Raw genomic sequence first — 14,817 nt, 5'->3', positions numbered from 1 at the left:
CACTGCATTCAGAGGACTCAGCAAATCACTGCAAACCTCACACAAAAGCCAGGATTGCCTCAAGTCAACAGCATGAAGCTGAGTCAGGAGAGGGTTAGGTTGGGTATCAGGAAAAGGTTCTTCCCTCACAGGGAGGTTGGGCATTGGAACAGGCTCCCCAGAGAAGTGGTCACAGCATCAAGCCTGTCTGAGTCCAAGGAGCGTTTGGACAACGCTCTCAGGCACAGGATGGGATTCTTGGGGCGTCCTGTGCAGGGCCGGGGGTCGGACTTGATGATCCTGATGAGTCCCTTCCAACTCAGCATATTCTATGATTCTGCAAGTCCAGCACACTCCACTGCTGCTGTCCCACACCAGTATCCAACTCAGCTCACATCCCAAAGCAGCCAGATTCCAGGTGCTGGCCGTGCAGTCAGGACCACAGCATTTGAGGAGACCCAACCCCAGCAGAACCACATCATACACCCACACACTCTCCATCATTACCCAAAACTCTGTTTGTTAGGACTGACAGACTATCAAGAGTCATTTCCTCTCTAGAAGCTTGACCCCAGCTCTCCAACTATCTGCACACACAACCCCTTTTGTGCACACATCCAACCTCTACACCTCTGACCACCTTGTGCATAACAGCAATAGGCACCACATTACACTGTTTCCCTCCTGCACACACCCCACACCTCCTACCCAGCAAAAACCTGCTGCTGGCTCATTCTGAAATCCAGCAAGGCACTTCGATGGATGGTAAACACTTTGTGCACGATGTACAGGCAGGATGCAAATCCCCTCCTCACACTAACTTGCCCTGGGGGCAAACACAGACCTCAGCAACCTCCTAAGCAAAGATTACCACAGCACAGACCCTGTCATCTGGTCTGCAAAGAGCAGCAACACCAAGGGAACAGACCAGTTTCCCCAGAGCTTCAGACTGCATTTTGCTTCAGTGCTTTACAGAACTATTTCTTCCTCCTCAGGAAAGAAATTTTCACCAGTCACATTGCATGTGTTAACACAGGGAAAGTAAAAATCAGCAGTAATTAATGTCTGTAGGAACACAGCAGAGAGGACCGGTAATAAAATCCCAAAGCAAGCAAAGCCTCCTTGAGAAGCTAATGGTCAAGTGGAGAATTTACTAATGACATTCTTGTTCCCACACCGTAAACATCAGGAATTACCTCCCAGAAAACACACACAGGCAAAACAGGAACGTATGTTTGCCCTATTCAAGAGAATGAGCAAAAATCTGGGCCCCGGGCAGTTCAGGACACAATGTATATATGACACATTAAAAGTAATAATAATAAAAAGAACAGGAAGGTGGAACAAAGAAGAAATTCAAACCATAAGCTGGCAAGTGGTCCTGGATCCATCCCAGCAAACACTTTTTGTACTGGCTACAAAAAGCAGAAGGTCCCGCCAGGTGTGTTGAGACAGTCTTGCTGCCACCGCTGCACGCTGCAGGTAGTTTTATCCACCTCTGGGGGGGAAAAGGTCCTTGTACAAAAAGTGTTTTCCTCCCCTGACATCAGATGAGCTCCTCCTTCAGTGGCTCTGTTTCCCCAGGGAGCGTGCCGTTCATCTCCGGGGAGCTCTCGGTGCCCAGGTATCCCAGGAGGATCTCGCTGCGCCGCCGCGACAGCTGCAGAATGTCTTCTGCCAGCAGCTGCACCGTCGTGTACCTCACGTTGTCGAAATCAAACATGTCCTTCAGATACTGCACTATCTGATGCTGCAAAAAGAAAGGGAAGGTTTACAGTCAGGGGACCTCCTTCCACCTGCCAGCACCGGCTGCCTGGACTGCAGCAAGCAGAGAACCCCATAAGGAATTCTGCACATCTGCCATCCAAGCAAAGACCTGCATCAGGCGGGGGATTACTCTGGTGGATAGATCCCCTCATGCCTCTGGAACAGGAGAGCAGAGCTCCTGAAGCCAGGAAAGCAATGCTGATGGGCATGGCAATATCCATGCAAACATTTAATGGATGCAACACGTTCTCATGTCTCACGTCTCCTAACACTATCAACCAGAACAAGACAATTCAAGCTTTAAGATCAAATACAAAACTTTCAGCATATGCACCCATAATCTTTTCCAATACTGATGATATAAATTGATCTCATCACACAGTTTTGTTGTCAGCTATAGTAAATTCTGCTGGGAATCCTTATCAATCTCAATTCAGCAATCTGCATCTCAAAACCAAGTGACTTTCAAAAGGCTTTTGTACAGAGCCGAGTTTCTTAATGCCACATCAGTCACCAAGAACACACACCTGCAGACAGGAGTCCCACACAGCCCAGGTACAGAAAAGCCACCTTACCTTGAAGAAACTGCAGACTTCAGAGAGCTGCTGCTTGGGCCCCAGAAAACCAAAGGCTAGAACAGGACTGACATGCTCCGATACGGAGTAGAAATGAGAGATAAAGCCATCTGGTACCTGCCACAGGGAAGGCAAGAATTGGTTGGTCTTCATTCTCAGACAGAATTAGCAGCTTATTCCATATCGGCTACCAAACCTCCCTGCCAGAAAGCACTGAACTTCAGTAACTGAAGTAACTTCAGTAAGTGAAGTTCAGAGCTATTAGGAACATCTCTTCCTGCAGAACTAAATTTATCTTTTAGATCCCCTGAAGGATTACTATCTTCATGTTTTTAAACTACTATGTCAGGAGCAAAACAAAGAGAAGAAAATGAAAAGCAACCACCAGCCAGTCTTTATAGCCTCTATTTAAAATCTCCAGCCCAAGCCAGGGAAGGAGATGTAAATATCCAAGCCAGAGCTACTGCAGGACAACACCAGCACAGCTTCCAAAGCTCTCACTTCTCTTTGTGCCACCTCACAGGGCAAGCCCTGTGGTACCAGATGGCTGTGGGATCGAGCTGAAAACCTGCCAGAGGCCACAGATCCTGTGGCAGAACTGAAGTTGTGAAGTTGCAGCTTCCTGTTCCCCAGGTCTATGAACTCATCCAGTGTGATACTTTAGGAAGTCACAGATTTAAGTTAAACTCATCAAGTAATAACTAGTCAGGATCAGTGCTGGGGAGCGAAGAAGTGGAGAATGTGAATCTTTCTTGCTTACATTAAGAAAAAGGGAGAATAAACTCCATCTGACAGAGTAAAATACTGGCATGGCAGTGGAGCAGTGACAACAGGACCCCAGTGCTCTAAAGCATCACAAAGAAATGTGACTCAGTTCAGTCTTCTACCACTTAAGATTTTATATTTTGTCAAGATGTAGGTGTTCTCCTTTCATCTTCAAATACATTAGATTCTTTCCCTTTTAATTCATCTTGCTTACCATCAGAAGCCTCCTTTTTGCTTTCAGAACTGACCAGCAGGCAGTTGCCAGAGCCTACAATAAAGAGAGACTATCAGTTACTGGGATTACATTAAAAAAACCTGAAGTTTACCAACACATTGCCGTCAAAACATCAAAGCAGTGGCCCTTTTGTGCCAACAACTCTTAAAATGACAAAAGTGAAGCGAACTGGAAGCAGATTTAGCCACTCCAGATCCATTCCAGAGAAGCCGAAGGGCTTTTTAAATTTCTAATATGATCTGACACAGTTGCCCAACAGCCCACAATCCACTGTAAACAGACAGCTGTTAAAAGGTGCCTCCCAACCATCTTATTCTCACTCTATCAAACTTAAACATGCAGCTGGGGGCCAGGACTAGAGGGAATCACTGCTTTTTTAGCATCAGTGTCTGGTGAGGTACCACCAGAATGAATGGCCATGTGCTAACACACGTATCTTTCCCTACACTTTGATCCTCTTACTCTCATTCATAAAAATATGTGTTGTCATCTTTTAACATCTCCGTGGCATCGCTGATAAAGGCCCCCAGAGCAATAAAGTCTGGTTGCCAACGAGATGCTTCCAAAACAAGGAAGGCTTTCCTGTAAACAATTTCCATGCAGCAGAAGATGGTTGTCCAGAGCTCGAGGAAAGCATGGTATTTACAAAGAGAGAATTCAGCTCAGCCAAAGCAGACGAGGTTGTGCTCTTTTCTAGCCCTGTCACTGAGATCTCAAGGCTCAGCACAAGGACTCCCTGTTTCACACACCGTCTCCTTGAAGCTGTCAGAGAGCCAGCGGTTGCGCAGCACGGCCAGCACGGAGGAGGGCGGGTTCTCCAGGTCCTCAAAAGCATCCATGAGGATGAAGTCCAGCACAATATCAAAGAAACTCATGCACACCACCTGTCAAGGGAGCAGAACAGTCTGTAAAGAGAACAGGTTTAAAAAAAAAGGAGACTTTACGCTTTTGGTTTGAAGCAACAAAACGTAGCTGAAGTCAAGGTAATCATATTTCAGCGGCAGCTCTTTCATTCCTAGGCCATTCCTACATATCCATTTACCACAGAACCACAGAATGGTTTGGGTTGGAAGGGACCTTAAAGATCATCCAGTTCCATCCCCTGCCATGGGCAGGGACACCTTCCACTAGACCAGGTTACTCAGAGCCCCGTCCAGCCCTGGCCTTGAACACCTCCAGGAATGGGGTGTCCACAACCTCTCAGCAATTATCTTCCAACTCCTCTGCAACTCTGCAAAGATAATGTCTTTACCAACCCCTCTTCCCTCCAGCTCCTGCTGAGTAGTCGGCCAGGTCTCTTGTCTCAGTGCATAACGCAGCATCTCCTCGTAGCTTTCCAGGAAAGCTTTGGGATTCTGGGAGAGCAGAGAAACAAAACACTTCAGAAGGTACAACAGCTGTGGGCACATTTCAGCAAAGTTTGACTACTCCGATTTGAGCTCTCATCAACATCATAAAAGTCACCAGCATGCAGATGAAATTTTCTTCTTCCAACACACTGGACAGACTCTGGGCTGGGATGGAGGAACAAGTGTCCCCCGGCTCAAGACATAGCTTAGTTCTTACACAAACTTCCTACCTTTTCAGCCTTTGTCATCAGTCCTATCACCATCTGCTTCCCAACCTCCCCAAAGAACAGTTGATTGCTTTCATCCTCCAGCAGCTCCTGCAGAGGGAACACAGAAGTCGTGTGAGCACCTTCCCCCACACAGATCCTGAGCTGGGAGGAAGGAAAAGGACAGGACTCGAAGTGGTGCAAAGCTGCACACACCAGTGTTCTTAACCTTGAATAAGCTGGAGTCTAGAAAACAAAACTGCTCTCTCCAGGACACGACTTCAAAATTAGGTTGAAAGACTGGAATTGTCAAGAATACTGGAAGCTGCTGTTCAGGCTCCATACACTGCCAGAAGAGGACTGTGGGAAGAAGGAAACCTTGCTCCCCCACCTCAGAGGTCTGACACCAGCCCATTTGAAAGCTCATAAGTGGGAGTAAAAGCTTCTGGGCAACTCTGAATTTCCCAGACTTTAACTTCCCAGAACTAAACCAGCATCAGTGGCCATGTAACCATCACTCTAGCTGGGCACAGGGACCAGGGGATCCCCTCTTTTTCCAAATCATACTGATCAGAATGGGATTACAGAATTAAGCAACAAGAGTTCAGGCTGGAGGAGAACATGCTGCCACATGCCATGGAAACCCAGGAGCCTGGAGCTGTTCTCACCTGGAATGCCTGCCTGACACAGTGCAGCTTTGCCAGGAAATCCTGGTCACTGTAGCAGCCAAGGAGCTCCGTCCTAGAGGGAAAGGGGAAGGATTGTATAAATTCCAGTACTCCTGATGTTGGTGTTCCTACCAACTATTGGTCCCCTAAAACCAAAAAAAATGAATTCCCAGTCTATGGATAGGAGAAAGGAAAAACCACATTCCCTTTGTCCAGCTCCCTGGGGAACCACAGCACCTCTGCCAGGCTGTTACAGTGCAGGGCTATGCCTGTAACAGTGTCCCAGAACAGTCACATTCCTATTCCTAATTTCCTGGGACAATTACTCTTTCTTAACATGCATGACCTAAAATCTGGGGCTAATTCCCTGGAAAGTCCAAACCAGCAGGAAGGATGCTGTGAATTTAGGACCCAGTTTCTCTGGTAATGGGGCTGCTCAAAGGCAAATGATGTGCTGACACTGCCCAAAGGAGCCTCGACACAAGCTGGCCCCTCACCTCAGCGTCCGGCAGGCGACCTTCCCTTCCTTCACCAGCTGCAGGGCTTCTTCATATGCTGCCACTGGCCTGGAGAGGTGGAATGGCATTTCCTCAAAGGGGAGAGAGTCAAAGAGCTGCAGAGGTGGCAAGAGCCATGGGGAGAGCAAAATGATCTTGTTAAATATTTGCAAATATTCAGAGACCGCGCAAAAGCAAGACAGACCTGCTGCGTAGAATCACAGAATCTTCAGCTAGCAAAGTCTTTCAGTGACAGTTATTTCAGGCAAAGCTATTTCTTTTCCCACCAAAAGCTGTCTCAGCTCTGACACAGCTCAATATCCCCTAAAATTTACACAGCCAAGTCACCTTATGTTAGATAGCAATACTTTCCTAGCTGTTATACCGTGTTTTCTACAGTAGACAGAAAGATGACATGGAAGTGCTGGTTGGAACAGCCTGCACCACCCCCCTAATTAAAAAGCTTTTCCTGACATCCATCATGAACCCCCAGCTTGGGGCTGTTGCTCTGAGTTTTATCATCTTCCTCTACCCAGATGTGTTTGGCTCTGCTGCTTTCGTGCCTTCCCTCCAAGCAACTGGACTGTGACACAGCTGGCACTGAAGTCACCTCTGCTGCAGAGAAGAAGGAATCCTCAGAAGCTGAGCTGTCCTCATCATCCGTCCGGAGCCGCAGCGATCCGTCCGCCAACGGGAGCATTAAAGTCTTCTCTGGAGGAGGGAAAGAACCTGGATGTGTTGGAGTTCATGGACTACCACTCCTCTCCGCTGCTGTGCTCTCTCCCACCCCCACAAGCAGCCCTGTGTCACTCCTCCATTGCCTGGCTTACAGAAAAGATGTAAAACCAGACAAAAACCTGCCATTTTAATGCATCTCCACCCCAGGTGCCATACCCAGATCCAGCAGGATGCTGTCTGATGGGAGTGAGGATCCAAACTCTTCCTGGAGGTGGTAGGCTCGGTGCAGGAGGGACTCCAGCTTCTCAGCAAACTCCCTTTTCTGGGACTCCTCCTTGAACATACAGAAATGCCACCCTTAGTTAGCCAGCTGGGCAGGGGCAGATTGACAGCACGAAATACGGGAGGGAATTTTCAGTAAAAATGGGATTTACAGTTTGCAGATTAAATGATTAAAAATAAAAAGAGAGAGGAGTCATTAATCCTACAATGCAGCTAATAATGCACAGGGAAGAGAAGCTTCTATACAGCCTATTCAAACCCTCTGGCTTTTGAGCTTCACAATTTTTTTTTCTTTTTAAAAAAAGGAAGAAAGAACTAAAGAACTTTAACCTGCCATCCAGAAAAACAGGTATTTTAATGAGTTACAGAGCACTTAATTCTCCTGACTTGTGACTTTAGCCTAATTTCAAGAGGAACTCCCATAAGGAAACCTGTGTTGAATATAACAGATTATCCAGAACTGGATAACTGGATAACAGAGTAAGAGTCCTTGGATTAAGGTGCTGGGCATAAGCAAAGTTTGCTGTGAGCAACACAGGAGGATAGGAAAAAAAAAAGGGAGAAAAATAAGACTTACACAGTATCCTGCCTTCATGCCCCTGTGTTTGCATGAGTATCTCACCCAGAAGACAGAAGCATTAACAAGAAGCACAAAATCTATTTTGATAAGGAATCAACTGGTTTTTAAGGCAGTTTTAGAAATCCTACAGGACTCTTCAAGGAGAGCCAACAACAGCAGAATCCAGATTCGACTTGGATAAACATTATCCAGCACAAAAGACAAATGTCCCACAGACTTACTACTCCAGGTCCTGTTTACAGGGGACTGGGAAGACTTTTTGCCAGTGAGAACTGGAGATTTGAGAGTGCATCAACTTCCACAGTCCTGAGCTACAGCAGCTCTTTTTAGCTTTGTGGCTGTCACTGAGCCATTCTAGGTTGAACCTCCTCTTATCCCAGGTCTTCCCTGCATAATCCTCAAGTCCAAGACAGCAAGGGGCTGTCCTAAAATACTGGAATTCCCAGGAATCCCAGTTGATTCATCCCCAGGAAGTGACAGTGACCGTCAAGTTCTCCACTTTCAAATGCATTAAGAAATGACAGAGACAGCACTGGCAGGCAAAGCAGTGCTGAATTCATCCCAGCCTTTTCCTACCACAGGCTCTGCCATGGGAGGACACGAGTGACAGTGAGTGACATGAGGCTGGAAGGTGGGTAGGAAAGCTGGGGAATGAGGGGGCGAGACTTATCAAAAAGAGAAAGAAATTAAAAACACCCAGTCCCCATTGCATAAGGAAGCTGCAGATACAGACAGCTCTTAAACAGAGTCTGGCCTGACTCTGCCCTTAATTTGCTGTCCTTTTAACCTCCCACTAATTACTCCTTCCAGCATCCAGGCTGGCCTTTCAGCATGTTCCCCAGCTGGCCACTGCAAGGGAACAGCGGGCACCTACCTCTGAAATATTCTCAGATATGCTCTCCTGCTGTTTCCTGCTGTCCCAGGGCACAGGGGTGCTGGTACTGGCACTGTCCCTCTGCCTGATGCTCAGTGCCTGTTCCCATTTCTGCAGGGCCTCCTCAAACAGCTCCATGCCTGAAAATGCAACCAAATACCAGCTGTGAGAGTGCCAGGCCACTCAGGAACAGAAATACAGGATGAGTCTTTGCTCACTCAGACAAACCAGCAAAGAGGGAAATCTCTCCCCAGCTGAAAGGATAAAAGTATTTATTTCCCAATGTTTTTTTTTTTTATTAAAGTTGAGGAGAACATCCCCAAATCAGTTAAAACATCAGCTGTGTTACTTCCAAAATGCTGTTCTCTGCACAAGATGGGCCTGTTGCTCGAGAACAGTATTTTAGAAGTAAATTACTCACTGACAAAAGAGATAAATGTGTTTTTAGGAGATGGGATTTTTATAACTGACAAGTGACTGAGTTTAAGTTGAGAACATGAGAGAGCTTCCTGTCAGAGTTCTGTGTCAATTCCCACCCTTTTCTTGCTCCCTCAACTCCCCCAGGGTGATGTCCCCCTTGTGCTTGCTTACCTTGAACATAGAGGCTTTCTGCACTGGCATCCCCAATGGCTCCAGCATCTCCCATTGCCTGGGCCTCCCACATTCCTGCAGGTGTTGGACTGGAGGAGTTGACAGCCACCATCTGCAGGGAGGGAGCAGAGGGCACCAAACTGAATTCTCTCCAAAGGTAGCCATGGTAAGACCACACAAACACCACCAGCAGTTCAATTTTAACAAAAAGGCATTTTCCTTCCCCACGTTTGCCCTTGTGCTTCCCTGTATTGGTGCTCCCTTGCCTGGAAAGGGGGAGATGTCAAGGGTTACTGCCCTCGCCCTGCTTGGTAGATGTGCTCAGGAGGGGAGGCAAGGTGAGAATTCCTGCCCTTCTCCACCCAGCACCACAACGGTGCCTTTGAAAGCACAGAAAGTTGTGTGGGAAATACCTTCCCAACCAATTTATGCTGAAGCTTCATTAGGAAACTTGAGCTGTACAATGACGAGCACGAGCAGGAGAGCACTGATGGAGGTGACAGCCTGGGAAAGCTCCAAAGCAATCCCTACCAAGGCACCAGGATTTTGATGGAAAGCTCATGTCAACCCCAGCTGTCTGTACAAAAACCACTGGAAGGTGGGGGGGAAACAACCACAGTCCAAATAAAGGAACAGATTCCCAGTAAAATTACAGCTGAGGAATCCCCAGAGGGCAAGGAGAATCCTCACTCTTCTCTTTGGAACCAAACCCTCTCCAGGGAGGGCTGGGCACTACAATCCACACAGCAAAGTGGCAGCTTTGTCCAATTTCCCACCAGGGCATCAATGTCTCCTGAAGTCTGACCCAAAAAAGTGCCGAGTTCAAGACTATCAGTGATCAGTGTTTGCATGTGGCTTAGAGAAACTTGAGCCTGGTACTAGAAAAAAGCTGCAATAATCAGCTCACAGATGAATTCTTGCCCCACCTCCATTGACTGATCCCTGTGGAGTGTTAATAAATCCCTTTGACATCCAGAATTGCAAATCGTCAGTGCACTGGATGGCAGAGAGGAGCCCCAGGAAGGAGATGAGACCACAGGTAAAACCTGCAGCTGTGCAAGGGATGAGCTGTTTGCCCATCAAGGAACATGAAATCAGTAAGAACAGTGTCACAGACTCAGCTTTCACACAATGAAGGGGGTATGGGAACAGATCCCTCCCGGTGGGAATATCCCCACCCAGGCACCAGCAGTGGGAAAAAGGAATTTTGATAGTTTTTTATCTAAAGAGAAACAGACTTCAGCAATACAAAACCTGGGACAGCGTGTGTGGGAATGGAGAAGCCGTGGGGGAATTAAATGGATGTTGAAGTCCCTGCAGAGGGAGAGAGGCCAGAGCCTGGTCCTCGCTGACACGTCCCATCACATCCCAGTTCCCCAGGGAATGCGGGAGCAGGGCCGTGCCAGCACTGCCGCCTGCTGGAGACACGCTTGGGACCGCACAGATTTTGGCAACTTTTGATGCTTTAACTAAATAGAGCAATAGCTGCACGTCCTGGAGGGTGCTGGTGCCCAACAGATCCCTTCCAAGGGGTCATTTTTCCCTCTCCTTCCCCAGCAGTGCCAACCAGCCTCCAAGCCTGGGTGATGACAAGGGAGGGTTTCACCATCACAGAACTTCACCTGTCCCCCTGCTGCTCCAAGAGAACGTGAGGCTCCGAGCAATGGGGATGTAAAACAGGTCTTGAAGCCACAAACACTTCCGTTTTGAATCTCACAAGAGATGGATATAATCACTGATGGCTTCTCCTGCCTGGCTAAGCCTGAATTACCTGTATTTATAGGCTGCTTTTGGCTTTGGAGGAGGTAGAATGACAAGGCTGTGTTTTCAGCCTGTGCTGTTTCCTGAACAGAGCTATCAGATTTTGGTAGTCAATTTGGTTTTGACAACAAAGCAACCTGTGATCAGCCCCAGCACAGGAGGGGCTTTGCTGGCACAGGGGCTGCTGGGCCACCAAACCTCCACCATGGAGGGAAGCAAAGAAGCAAACATTGCTGTGAGACCCAGCAACAACCCAACCTCACTCCTTCAGCAGGTCACAGAGAGCCCCAAGGAATTGTGCCCATGTCCCACAGGGAAGTCCCTCCTGCAGCTCCTTGTTGGCCAAAGAACTGGGATGTTCCCTGGAGTTCTTGGCCACAGGAAATTGCTGCTCTGGTTTCACGCAGGGAACTCCAGAGCCTCAGTGCAAGGTTAATGACAGAACCCGCCCTACAATTACACTGTAACCTGTTCTGCTCCAAAGGCTTTGGCATTTTCCACTGGCCAGCACAAGCCCAAGGACTTGGTGATCTCGTTACAGGTCCATGCACTCACATCTCCCAGCCCTGCCAAGAAGGTCCTTACCGAGGCGAGGCTGTGGGAGGAACTGGAATGTTTGCTGGGCTCAATGGAGGAAATCCCGCTGAGCGTGTCATTGCTCTTGCTGCCAGGACTCTGGACCCTCCTGCTGGAGTAGCCTGCAGTTGGGAAGGTCACACAAAAACAGGATTTTAGGCTCAGGTGATTCGAGCTGTGAACAGGGAGAGGAACATCACCCTGTCCATTGTGACTGCAAATGGGTAAAGCAGCATCCAATACCTAAAATTAAGTCATAGATCTTCTCTATGCTCTGTTTTGCTATGAAACACTAAGAAAACTGCTGTCAGTGGGAAACTGAGGCTGAGGAATGAATTCGCTGCTTATGGATAGCAAGAGGCAAGTTAGAAAGAACAAAGGAAAAACTTCTCCACCTTCCCTCCAGCCAGGCAGAGAATAGACATTGCTCCCTTGGTTATTATTAAAAATGCCTAAAGATTTTCATACGCTTCAAAAAACAAATCCTTAATCCCTAAAGTGCTTTGCTGAGGACTTTGGCCAGTTTTACTCCAAATATCAAGCAAGTAAAGAAGCTGCCCAAGGTCCAGGAACCACCAGCCAGAGTTGGACAGACACTCCTGACTCCCCAGCCTGGCCCAGGCCACCCTCCCCTCAGCTCAGCACAGGACCCTGGATGAGACGTCACATTGGCATCACCAGATCAATATGCAACCAGGTCACCCTGTGCCTGGTCATTATTATCAGGGAAAGGCACAGGCTGTCTGCAGGAAAGGGTATAGGAACTGCAAACCTTGGTGAAAACCTCAGTGCCACCTTTTTGTCCCCAAAGACTTTGAGTTCAGGGTCTCTCCCTTTCCTCCCCAAACTCTTATGTTCATGGCACTGAGCATCAGGCTTCTCATTTCATTCTGGATCGAAGCACTACACAAATGCCTTTGCTTTCCCATCAGGAACTTCCCGTGCCTCCCTGAGCACCCTCACAGAAGGAATTGGGGGATTTTCCCTTTGTGCAAGGCCGACCTTTCTTCACAGAGGAGACCCTTCTGGTTGGCAGGATGGGCACTGTGATCCCTCCTGGTTTAAATCCACATTTCTCGGGAGCGATTTGCTTCTTCCGACGGCGACGGCGCTTCAGCTGATGAGCCGCAAGAGCCAAGGCAACTGTCCCGAGGGCTGTGGCAAACAGCACCTTCCTCAGGCCTGGAGAGAGCCTCAGCTGAGAGAACACAGACTTTGAACACAAAAGATAGGAAAGAGCAACAGTGAAAATCCAATTCCACCACCTTTTTTTTTTTTTTTAAGAAAAAAAAATACAGTGTTAAACACGAGATACCTTGGCTTTCCCCTGCCACCCACAGGCAGCGCCTGCCACGCAACTGAGACTCAGCAGCAGAGAAACTGCGGAGCATCATCTTGACAGGGCCTGGAGAACTTAGTCTTACCACAACACGCTGCCAAATTTGCGCACAGCCCGTAGCAGATGCAATCCCGGTTACCCAAATCCAGCTCTGAAACCCTGGCGTGCTTTATAAAGCTGAGCTTTATTGCTCCAAGCGTTGCATTGCTACAAGTGGGAAATATGTTACCCTTCTTTCAAACAAAAGTCTTTTTTTAGCGCCTCTGATGAAGAGAGAGGCTGAACCCAGGTGTTCCAGGGAGGGATGTGGGAAGAGCTTCTCTCCCCTCTCCAAGTCCACCCTGAGCAACTTTCTTCCACCAGCCCAAACTCTCCCAGCAGTTCTTCCAAACCCTCAAACTGCAAACCCCCAGTACCACCCCAGTGTGCCTCCATCCCTCACAACCCCACAGAGCAAATCCGAGGACTCTGACAGGAAAGCCTTTTGTTGTACCTGCCCAAAAGTCGTGTAAACAAACACGGGGATCTCTGCCACGGTCATGGCCAAGGCCTGCATGATGGACATTCCCTCTGTCCTCCTAAATGCCATGTCTGCGCGGGGACCTTGGCACCTCCCGGAGCTGCCGAGGGGAAGGGCACTTGTGGGGGCTGTGGGAGCTGCTCACAAGGGAATCCACCTTCTCTCTGACATCTGGCTCCAAGTCCTGGGGCTGGCCTTCATCCAGCAATCCTCCTCCTGTGGGAAGAGGGGAAAAATTGGGTGAGCGAGTGACACACGGGGCCTGCCCCTCCTCCTTGTACTGCACTTAACAAACCACACACTGGGTCACTTGAAGCAGCAGTGCCCAGCAGGAGATCTAAACCATCTCACCGACAGCAGCAATTCCTTTGCTTCTCCTACCAACCACAGGGGCACATTCCCAAACTGCTCTGCAGCAGCAGCATGCTGGGATTTGATACCTGCCAGAGGTTTCTACACACACCAGAGCCAGCTGCACATGGCTGGGGGGACTTTGTTTGCAGTCTCCATATAAAAAACCCACCCCAATTATTACAAATAACAACACACATGTTTTCACTGTCAAAACTCTCCTTTCTGTTCATCACAGCCCTCCTTCAGAGGCACCAACCAAGGGGGGTTTGAGCAGGAGTTCATTCAGAGTTCTGCCGGGAGCTGGGCCGGAGGGATGTGCTCAAGGGCAGAGCTACAGAGAGCACTGATGTGTGACCCCAGAGCTGTGTGACCACCCCCTGCCCCTGCCCGAAACCTCCTCCCCCCCACTGCCAAAACCCACTCTGGGAGCACAGCAGGGAATGGTCCCAAGGCAGGGGGAGCGCGCGGGGACTGGACACGGGCTCCCCACAAGGTTAAACACAACGCTCCGGCCACAGCACAGCTGAGAACAGCGAAGTGCCAGAGACCCCGGGCACAGCAAACAGCCTGGGGTCACCGCGCCGGGACGGCACCGCGGGAGCCGCTCCGTCCGCGCACCCCCCCCGCCCCGCTTTACAAACCCCCCGGTGCGGGGAGCGCCCCGTGGGACCCCCCGCACCTGCACTGCAGCACTCGGGGCCCCGCCAACGCACCCGCGGAGCATCCACGCACCCCCACATCCCGCGCACCCCCGAGCATCCCCCCCGCGCCACCCCCCGCACCCCCATGCCCGGCTCCACCCGGGGGTCCCCCTCTCCTTTCTTCCCCCTCTCCCCAGCCATGGTGCGGCCCGGCGGGCAGGTCAGGGCAGGGCTGGAGGGAAGCCCCCCCCCCCCACTCACCGCTGCGGGGGGTGCGCGGGCCCCGCGGGCCGGGCGGGCCCCGCCGGCGGCCCCGCTGCCCGCCATGGCCGCGGAAGGGCAGCGTCTCCTTCCCCCGCGCCGCAGCCCCCCCGCAGGCGGGGCCTCCGTGAGGCCACGCCCCCAAGGCGCCCTCCCGGCCAATGGGAGCGCGCCCGGCTCGGGGGATGCGGCGGCGGAGCGCGAGGGGAAGGGGGCGGGGCGGCGCGGTGCGAGCGCCCATTGGCGCTCGCTGACAGTTCCCTCTCTTAAAGCGGCCGCGCCCGCCGCGCAGCTGACCGAGGTGGGGGACGGACCCCAC

General features: G+C 50.1%; 1 protein-coding gene across 2 annotated transcripts; it reads right to left on the bottom strand.

Moving 5' to 3' along the window:
- Window positions 1–251: 251 nt before the first annotated feature.
- Window positions 252–14,609, bottom strand: MIGA2 (mitoguardin 2). 2 transcript variants are annotated; one of them, XM_017810417.1, is made up of 16 exons: window positions 14,499–14,609; window positions 13,216–13,458; window positions 12,386–12,596; window positions 11,393–11,505; window positions 9,047–9,158; window positions 8,456–8,595; window positions 6,936–7,053; window positions 6,652–6,752; window positions 6,042–6,157; window positions 5,545–5,617; window positions 4,901–4,987; window positions 4,578–4,676; window positions 4,071–4,205; window positions 3,301–3,354; window positions 2,322–2,438; window positions 252–1,729 (listed from the first exon to the last, which is right to left on the bottom strand). In XM_017810417.1, the coding sequence occupies exons 2-16, from the start codon at window positions 13,309–13,311 to the stop codon at window positions 1,526–1,528; spliced, it is 1,776 nt and encodes a 591-aa protein (XP_017665906.1). In that variant the 5' UTR covers window positions 13,312–13,458; window positions 14,499–14,609; the 3' UTR covers window positions 252–1,525. The 2 variants fall into 2 exon arrangements, with proteins under 2 accessions (XP_017665906.1, XP_017665907.1); XM_017810418.1 differs by having other exon boundaries at window positions 6,936–7,050.
- Between the last annotated feature and the right edge of the window lie 208 nt (window positions 14,610–14,817).

The sequence above is a fragment of the Lepidothrix coronata genome, unplaced genomic scaffold (genome assembly GCF_001604755.1).
Source record: "Lepidothrix coronata isolate B3197 unplaced genomic scaffold, Lepidothrix_coronata-1.0 Scaffold28, whole genome shotgun sequence".
NCBI lineage: Eukaryota > Metazoa > Chordata > Aves > Passeriformes > Pipridae > Lepidothrix > Lepidothrix coronata.
This window is presented reverse-complemented; position numbering and strand designations above follow the sequence as displayed.